Below are 10,195 nucleotides of genomic sequence, written 5' to 3' on the forward strand. Positions count from 1 at the left end.
GAAGTGCATCTGAGTTCGTTTCAACCGAACTAAACACGGCATGTGTGTGTGAATACACCCTTAAGCTGACTAAAAGGTGGGAGTCAGTGATTCCAGAGAATTTGGCATTTACGAAAAAAAATAAGTGAATCACCTACTGGGTCCAACTCATACAAACATGAGAGAGGTCTTGACTTTTCTCATCTAAATCACATCAAGAAAGTGAAGGGCTGTATTTCCTGGAAATGTGAAATGCTGATATTCATAGACGGATTATGAGACAATAGGCCCCTGGGCACAAACTCTTAAAGGGCCCCCCCCCCCACTCCTCCCTATCCAGTCCGGTACACTGACTTTTTCGCACAGATACATACAATTAATGGCAAAACATATTAAGGAAGTCAGTGTTTCCCACAGGTTTTTGGGATACTGTTGGAGGTACCCTGTACCATGTTGGGGGGTCCGGGGGCATGCCCCCCCGGATTTTTTTTTTTACCTTTTTAAAGTAAAATGCATAAATCTGGTGCACTTTGAGAGGAAATTTTAGAGGCTATATCAAATCCTGAGATGCAGAAGGAACATTATTCATATTTTTCTTAAACAGATTGGTCAGAGCCATGTTCCATGATGGAGGGGCCCATTTCAACAGATAAAGGGTGGATAGCTACTTTTTATGAACAATTTAGAATTCACACATAGAAAGCTTATTTCTGTATGTGTGAGGGGGCCTTAAAGGCCCCTCATGGAGCCCCTTAGACAGAGCTACTAATGCTGTTGTTTTTAACTTGCTTTTGTATTTCTCCCCTACTAGTTGAGGGGCCCATGATGATTTCTATCTTGTTCAATTGTGATGAGTATACTTATATTTAGGCTATTACTTTCTGGACCCTGTTATTGACATGAGTGACTTGACTTTGACTATGCAACATGAAAAGTTACTATCAGTATCTCTGGCTTAGGGCCCCCCTGAGCCCTTGGGCCCCTGGGCCTGTGCCCGGTGTGCCCGTGCAGTAATCCACCCCTGCTGATATTGCTTTGGAAATGAACTTGTTTGAATCAGCTCAGATTTAGAATGTGCTCTGTGCTATGTAGTACATGCAGTAAGTGGTTGGAGAAAGCAAATTGTGTTTGTTTAAATCATGAATCCACATATCACACAATAACTTGATATAATGCCACATTCCTTGGCAACAACTGTCTCATTCCTTGAGACAGTAGTTGCAACTTGCATCCATTACTGGAAGAGAGGCATATCTATATTTCAGTGGAAAACTATATCAAAGCATCTACTCTAAAATCCTGCCAAGTCACCCTCTTTGGAAGAGCCCACTGGGAGTAACATGGTGTTGTTTGAATGAGACTCGTTCAAGCGGAATGGGTTCTTTTCACTTGTTGAAACTTGTGTTAGTCTAATCTTCAGCTCATCAGACACTGGAACCATGGCTGTTAGGAGGTTGGTGAGAGTGACAGAGATGCTCTTACTTGTTTTCTCAACATTTCTATTTGCAAATCTAAACATCGTCTAATGGCTAAGCACAGAAGAGATTATCCATCACAATTCACAATTTTATTTCTGCAGATATTCATTCATTTGATTTATGTCATAAAGTAAAGAAATAAAGAATGGATATTACAAACAAAAAATATTAAAATAATATTCAGTAAAAAGATATAAATTAAGGTCAATAATAAAAATCAATGTCATACTCAATAGCTTATCAATACAGAAATGGTTCCCTGTTCACTTTCATTAACACATAAGAGACGTTTGTGACTTAACTGGATGCCTGATTATCTAATACTTACTGAATGTGTACTGTCCTCCCCACATCTAAGGAATACCAGTGGTGGAAGAAGTAAGTATCATCAGCAGAATGTACCTTAGTTCATTTCAACTATTTTAACAACTACATACTGTTCGGTAGTTTAGTCAATCATATTCTATAAGATAATCATATAATTGTAATGCCGATGTCCTGTGTAAACCACGTATCTGTAAAAAGTTGTACAGTCAAGTAGTACTTCAGTAGACAGACGTAGTAACATGGCACACTGTATTGTTTAGTGTGTGTGTGTGTGTGTGTGTGTGTGTGTGTGTGTGTGTGTGTGTGTGTGTATGAATTTTCAGGTGTTGCTCAGGGTCTCTTGCGCTCTGGGTTTTGGGCCACCAACAGGGCCACGGTCCCCTCATCTCTCTGCCACTGGTACCTACAGCAGAAAAAAGCCGTGTGGTGATTTTCTTTTTCTTTTTCCAGTTTCCAAAAAAAAAATGCCAATGTAATATCTCAAGTCATTACTGCCAAATCAACTTATTTTATTAGAAAATCAGTAGACTGCAAAACACCTTTTACTTTTAATGATTTGTGCGCTGACTGGAAGAGTTTGTCATTAAATGTAAATATATAGACTCACGGGCTCTGCTCAGGAACGAGTAAACTGTCTCCTGCTGAAAGGGTGAAGACCTGCTGGTTCATAATCACTCTTGAGGAGCCCTCCTAAGAGAGAAAAAGACAATTCCAAAAAATGAGAGAATGTGAGGTACAGCCACTACTAAATAGCACTGAGATACGCGCAGCAATACAGAAGGGGCATGCAGCCTGTATAGAGAAACATACCATCTGCCAAATCCACACATCGCTGTGACACACCGACGTCTCTGTCTGCCCAGGTCCAAACACCGTGGCCTGTCACAGTCAGAAGGTAGAGCATGGTCATCTACTGATGTCTCAATATAAACTCTGTGGTCTGTACATGTACAACCATATACAATGCAGCGTATATGTTCATCTATAGTGCAATGATGAACAGTCAGGTTTAAGGGCAGAGTCAGTGATCATGGAGAATGATTGTTGAAAATAATTTTTTTTTTTTGTCAAAAGCAGCAAATACCTCCACAGGATTCACTACCTGTCTGTACGTGTATGTGTGTGTGTGTGTGTGTGTGTGTGTGTGTGTGTGTGTGTGTGTGTGTGTGTGTGTGTGTGTGTGTGTGTGTGTGTTGAAAGAAAATACAGTGTTAATACGGGTATGTTGATAGCTACAGCGGGCCCTCTTTGTTTACATACCCTTGGTTTGCATACCAGTTTACAGAGCCTAGGTTGTGTATTAATAACACCAGGTTTTGTTTTTAAGCGCACACAGCGTAAGGTCATGTAGCGGATGGTGAGGAGATATTCACTCATTCTGACTAAAGAGTGATTTTGTCAACAAGCGTTCTTCAGAATCACTGACACAACATGCAGTGGAAATTTTCCAAAACACAGTAGGGGAGTGCACAAAACATGACTAATATAAAATGTGGTCCAGATGCTTTTTGGTAGAAATGTTGTCTCTACTTTCAAAAAACATTAGGAAATTAGACTGAATGAAGACTTTGAACCACATATAATGATTCATGGGATGTATACTAATAAAAGAGGAAGCATCACAAAACATTTTTCAAACAAACCATTAAGTAAATATAAAAACAATAATAACAAACTACTTTCACACTATGTATATACTCTATGCACTATTTACAAGCTCAGTGGTAGCTGGGGAGCTTCTGGGTCTTGCTTCTCACAGTGTTTTCTAAGCCTGTAAGGGACTGACAGTATCACAAGAACATTGCCCGGAAACAGGAGGACCTCTAGTTTGAGATGATGTTTTCATTTTATTTTTCAGCCATATCTTCACGGAGATATTCATAGACCTCAGAGGGAAATTCCACAGGCAGGAAATGGGCAAAGAAAATATACTTTAGTCGTAACACGTTTTCATTAGGGCCTGGTATTGTTTGAAATGTTTCACTACAGCTGCCAATATGATACTTTTGGGGCGCAATAAAAACACCAGCAGGATATTTTCTATAATACCTCTGTCTCAAACTGAGCCCCAAACATGCCCACGGGCCCGTAGCTGGCCAGGGCCGGCCTCTGTCTGTCCAGCCAGCCTTTGAAGGAGAACGGGGACATGACTCTCATAGTGTTCATCTGGAAAGGCGGCTCTCTGAACACTTCATCTGGTCATGACACAAAATAAAAGTGAAAGATCAAAAATCGACCCGGGAAAGGACATTTTAGCAGAAATCACAAGAAATGTAACAGCAACTCACTCGGATCAGGTTGTCCTGTTTTGGCCTGCTTTGACCCCATGAACCTGCCAGTGAAACAAAGTTCAAGGTTTGTCATATGAACAAAAAAATGACTAATCTCTCGAGCTCTGTCCAACCATGACTATACAAACTAACAAGCAAGACATCAAATAGTGCAGAGGTTAAAGGTGGAGTCTGCGATTCTGGACAATGCTTGTGGTCAACCTCACTTCTTCATTCACGATCCACAACTGTAAGTGCGCTAATAAAAAATCCAGTGTTAATACACAGCCTATAGGCTCTGTGAACAGGCATGTTGCACGCTAAGGGTTGGCCTCTTTGTTAACCTACCCTTTGTTTACATAGCCGTTAACAGAGCCTAGGCTGTGCATCAACACCAGATTACCTTTCAACGCACACACAGTACGGACAGGTAGCAGATCATGACGAGATATTCAGTGGTTTTGACAAATAGTGATTTTTGACAACAATTCATCTCAAGAATCGCTGACTCCACCTTTAATGTATAGGAATGAAATAGGATATAGGATAGAATAGTGTGGTGGAAAGGTGGTACAATAGATTAAAAATTAAGAAACTGTAGTAAAAAAAAATCAAATAAGCGAATATGTATATACGATATGAACAACAACCTCACACTGTATTGCAACAAATAACTAATCTAATGGAATCTGTTTGTGTGAGTGTGTAGAGAACAATGAAGGCGTCTTACTCTGTGATGATTGGCACCAGCTGGGTCCCGAGATCCTCACAGTAAAACCATTTCTCAAACAGGACGTCGGTGGTGTTGTCCACATAGTACCTGAAGATACAATACACGATGCATGATCATTCACACCTTTAAAATGCATTCACTTACTGTATTCACTCACAATCAACTTCAATCGTGTTCACAATGAAGAGAACTTTTTTTTTTGGGCTGGACGATATATTTATTTGGAATCTTGAAAATGTACAAACTCAAATCTCATGATATCTGCTTTTCTTTTTGTTGTCTTTTAGTTTTTTTTCTTGTGGATTTATTTATTTTTTGCGATATTGAGGAGTGTGTGTGAGTTTTGAGCACACCTGTGATTTTATTTGGTTTATTATTTTGTTAAGAGGATTTTGAAAGCTGAGTGAAGAGAAAAAGGAGATACCGTAGGCAGTCAGTCTCTGTCAGCAGCCGTCTCCTCTCCACCACCAGACCCACGGTGTTGCTCTGTCTCTGGGGGGAGTGGGGGATCCGGGCTGGAAGCAGGAACATCTACCAATGGGGGGAACAAATGAATGCTATACGCTGTCAAGAGAAAAACCAGTGCCAATAAGACAAAGTCCACCACAATGATGTTGCTGACTTAACTAAACTGGAGCCTTGTAAACAGTGACAATGTAACAACGTGAACCATTTGTTTAGTTATTTGTTTTTTATTTAAACCTTTATTTAACCAGGTTAAGTCCCATTGAGATCAGGGATAACTATTTCAAGGGAGACCTGGCCAAGACAGGCAGCAGCAACTGTTAAACAAGTTCCAGACAAAACAGACAAAGGATCAAAATACATCATATCTAAAACCCAAATGGATTTTAAATGATTCGCCACTGAAAGGTTTTTCAATAGTAATAACATGCTATAACTGATGTGTTGTGCTTAATATAACACCATGCCAAAGAAGACACATAAGTAACATAAGCTCACCTCTCCCTCCTTGATGTGCACATCTTTGTGTTTGCCATTTTCAATCACCTTCAGACACATGTCGCCCTTCAGCTGGTAGAACAGCTATTTCAAAAAGAAAGAAGAAGACAAAAGGGTCAATAGAACTGGAGCATTGTGGGTTTTGTAGGCAAAGCCTTTGACAAGGAGGAAGAATGTGTAGAATGAAACAAAGACGATACCCCTGGTCCATCGGTTACATCATTGTTTGAGCAGACATGTATAAAAAATATCAAAGATGGAGTCAGCATTTCGGGAGACAGCTTGTTGTCATATCACTTTTTGTAAAAAATCAGTGAATATCCCTTATGATCCGCTAGGCTATACCTCTCCGTACTGTGGGCGCGCTGAAAAAAAATCCAGTGTTAATACACAGCCTAGACTCTGTAAACGGGCATGTTGCTAGCTAGGGTGGGCCCCCTTTGTTTAAATACCCTTTGTTTACATACCAGTATACAGAGCCTAGACTGTGTACTATCACCAGATTTGTTGTCAGTACTGCGCACACACAGTACGGACAGGTAGCGGATCATGGGGAGATATTCACTTAAACAAATAGCGTTCTCCAGAATCACTGACTCCACCTTTAACGATAGCGCATAAAAACTGTAACTTGTGTGTCACTACTGACTAACAGCTTGTTACATGTGACATGTGTCTGTCACATGACCACCATTTATGCTTATACCAATAAAAGTCTATGGGCCAGTTTCACAGACATGGATTAAGCCTAGTCCTGGACTAAATGGAATTTTGAATGGAGATTGTCCATTGAAAGTACAATTTAGTCCAGAACTAGGCTTAATCCATGTCTGCGAAACCGGCCCTATAACTTCAAAGGATGAAAACAAAAACAGGACCCAGGGAAAGCAAATGGTGGCAGCCAATCAAAATGCTTTGACCCATTGCAACTCTGTGATGGTTGGTTGTGGGGGGAGAGCCATGCTTTAAGAGGCAGTCATTATGTGGGGAACTGAAAGTGAGGAGTTATCAGTTGCTAGCTACCATGGGTCGATCCCAGCCACTTTGTTTACACACCAGTTTACAGAGCCTAGGCTGTGTATGAACACCAGACACCCATACGGACAGCTAGCAGATCGTGAGGAGATATTCACTGATTTTGACGAAAGTTTATTTTGACAACAAGCATCCTACAGAAAAGCTGACTACACATTAAACTCCAAGTTTGCATCATATTATCAGTGGTTAAAGTACATTCAAAATCAGTATTTCTCTCTTACCTCCTCCCCTTCCTCGATATGATAATCCTTCCTGGTGTTAGGGCCCCCAACAAACATGACACACAACTGGGAGAAGTGCCTGTGAGAAAGAGGAATAACAGGACAATGGTTTATTCATTACATGTCCTCAAATAGTCAGTGGAGCTATGTTAGTTCAACATTTGTCTACAGGAGAACCCACTGCTGCTGTTACACACCAAAAGTGACAATGGAAGTGAAATAACTCACATGAGCTTATTGCAGACTGGTGGCAGAAAAGCATTCTGGTTCTCTGCGATCCAGTTTTCCACATTCACAAGAGCAGGCCTGTTGCTCATAATTGCAACTGTGTGAGCTTTTTGCAGCAGTATTGAGCCTGACCTCTCTGCTGCTAATGCTGCTGCTCTGACAAGATTATACAATGACTGACAGTCAAAGTCCAAAAAGCAGAAGTAGGAGGTGGTCAAGCGGGCGGAAGCTGTGTCTCCTTGGCAGAGCAAAAGTTTGCTTGTCCAACACAGGACACAGTGCTATAACCTGGAGTGACTCTGTATCAGGGTCCATTTCAAAATCTGTAGTGTCAGGATGTACAGGTTTTAGAACTTTAACGTTGGGCAATAGAGCAAAAAAAAACAGAGGGGGGTATAAGTCTGGTGGATGAAAACATATTATAAAAAATTATGATAAAACTAAATTATGTTTTTATTAGCCAACCATAAATCTTTGATCATAGTTCAAACACAATTTTGATGAGATATTCAGGCTACTTACTTGCACTTACTACAAACATTTAACATTAGATGTTATAGTCATATTAAGTGTATGTTTGGCAATATGATTTCAAACTAATTCATGCCAAATGTGTCCCTCCCTTGTATTTATCAACATGTATCACCGGAATACAAAGGCCTTACAAAGGCCCCAAACATGTTAACAGGGATAGTGAAATGGCAATGATGCACCGTGTCATTTCTCATGCCTGCATCATGTGTGCAGGATCTTGTCTGTGGAACCTAAATGAGCAAAAGTTTGATGAATGACAGTAACCAACTCTTGAAATGTCTTCCAAACTATTAAAGGGTATATGATTTCTGATTGGTCAAAGTTAACATGAGCTGACACTTTCACTGTAGCGAGGCTCCGATTCTCTGTTCTTATTGGCTGTTGGGACTGTCCGTTCACTTTGGCACGACTTTTCTGGTGTAGAGCGTGTCAGGGAGGGACCATAGGGGAGGGACCAAAGAGAACAAGTGGAGTGGTTGAGGTATTTGGATTCAAATATCCATCCCTTACTGCAATTTTCTCCCCAAATCCTCCACCCCAGCTTTAAATGAGAGTATTTTACACCAGACGTCATGATCCAATCTGTCCACTAGATGGAGATGTTTTACATGATGAGGTAAGAAAGAAATTACAGGTACAACCAGGCTGAGCTTTCCCACCAAATACACTGATATTGACCTAAACTGTGTGTCCAGGCAGCACTTTTTAACAATGGCAGTAAACATAAATTATTGGTTTAGGTTTTCTAATAGCCAACCTGCTTACAGCACACATTTTCATTTCACTTAAATGCATGAGACAACTGGAAAGTGGTTCATCAAATAGAAAACATATAAACTTAATTTTTCTACATGGACTTTGGTTAACTGCATGTAGCTGCCAACACGAATAGTGTAGTTTTGCCTTGTTTACATTTTTTTTACAGAGTGCAGTCAGTGGCTCTGCATGTGATAAGTGACACATTGTTCTGTCGAGTCATTAAAACAAAACTTTGAATATTAGCATCAATAGTTGTAGGGATTCGGTCAATATGATGCAGATTTAATACATACAAAGGCCCATTCTCTATTTTTGCAAGGTAGTTTTTTTTAGGTGCACATTGGTGAATGTTTCACCGTGTATTGTGACAAGGATGACCTCCACCTCAACACAGAAAGACATGGAGGAGCAGGTGGAGGGTTAGTTGTTTCTATCATGGCACATTAATTTAATTGTACATATATGGTAATTTCAAACGTATTATATGCAGGGCCGCTGCTAAGCTTTTGGGTGCCCTAAGCTGAAATTGTCAGTGATGCCCCCCCCCCCCCCCCCAGAAAAAAAAAAACACCAAGAAGCTCGCGTCCTTAGGGCGTGAGCGAATTTTTTTTGCCCTTGCAAGATCTCTGCGACTGCTTTTTGGCACATTTGCTGTAGTGATGAGTTTTTGCGAACAGCATTTACTAACAGAAAGAACAGCTTAACTTGTGAAAAAAGAAAAAAGTTGCCTAGTATCCTACTAACTGCCTTTGCAAAGGAATTGAGTGATAGGATCATAGACAGATTATGAGATAATGGGCCCCTGGGCACACACTCTTAAAGGGCCCCCCACTTGTCCCTATCCAGTCAGGTACACTGAATTTTCTACACGGATACATACAATTAATGGCAAAAACATATTAAGGAAGTCAGTGTTTCCCACAGGATTTTGGGGTATTGTTGGAGGGACCCTGTACCTTGTTGGGTGGTCCGGGGGTATGCCCCCCCAGATTTTTTTTTACCTTTTTAAAGTAAAATGCATCAATCTGGTGCACTTTGAGAGGACATTTTAGAGGCTAGAGAGATATCAAATCCTGAGATGCAGAAGGAACATTATTTTTCAGATTTTTCTTAAACAGCACTCTTTACTCTGCAACTGTAAAAACAGGAGATTGGTCTGCAGACCCATGTTCTATGATGGAGGGGCCCATTTCAACAGATAAAGGGTGGATATGAACAATTTAGAATTCACACATATAAAGCTTATTTGTGTATGTGTGAGGGGGGCTTCAACCCCCTTAGACAGAGCTACTAATGCTGTTGTTTTTAACTTGCTTTTGTATTTCTCCCCTACTAGTTGAGGGGCCCATGATGATTTCTATCTTGTTACATTTTAATGAGTACTTATATTTAGGCTATTCCTTTTTGGACCCTGTTATTGACATCAGTGTCTGAGCTCTTTGACTATGGAACATGAAAAGTTACTATCAGTATCTCTGGCTGAGGGCCCCCCTGAGCCCTTGGGCCCCTGGGCCTGTGCCCGGTGTGCCTGTGCAGTAATCCACCCCTGGATAGGTTACACAAAACAACGATGGGCCTGTTCATAACTAATTTATATATTTTTTGTAATGTAATGATTATCATGAACTTTTTAAAAAAAAACTATTTTGGGGGGCCCCCGGACCA

General features: G+C 40.5%; 1 protein-coding gene across 1 annotated transcript; it reads right to left on the minus strand.

Moving 5' to 3' along the window:
• Positions 1-2,114: 2,114 nt before the first annotated feature.
• Positions 2,115-7,326, minus strand: haao (3-hydroxyanthranilate 3,4-dioxygenase; the record flags this gene model as incomplete). Its single annotated transcript, XM_080037427.1, has 10 exons — positions 2,115-2,187; positions 2,392-2,474; positions 2,595-2,663; positions 3,834-3,979; positions 4,073-4,116; positions 4,785-4,874; positions 5,212-5,318; positions 5,751-5,834; positions 7,010-7,088; positions 7,238-7,326. 10 exons carry the CDS (start codon positions 7,324-7,326, stop codon positions 2,115-2,117), a joined length of 864 nt encoding a protein of 287 aa, XP_079893553.1.
• Positions 7,327-10,195: the final 2,869 nt, after the last annotated feature.

This window comes from Ammodytes marinus (genome assembly GCF_949987685.1).
Source record: "Ammodytes marinus genome assembly, chromosome: 11".
NCBI classification, from domain to species: domain Eukaryota; kingdom Metazoa; phylum Chordata; class Actinopteri; order Uranoscopiformes; family Ammodytidae; genus Ammodytes; species Ammodytes marinus.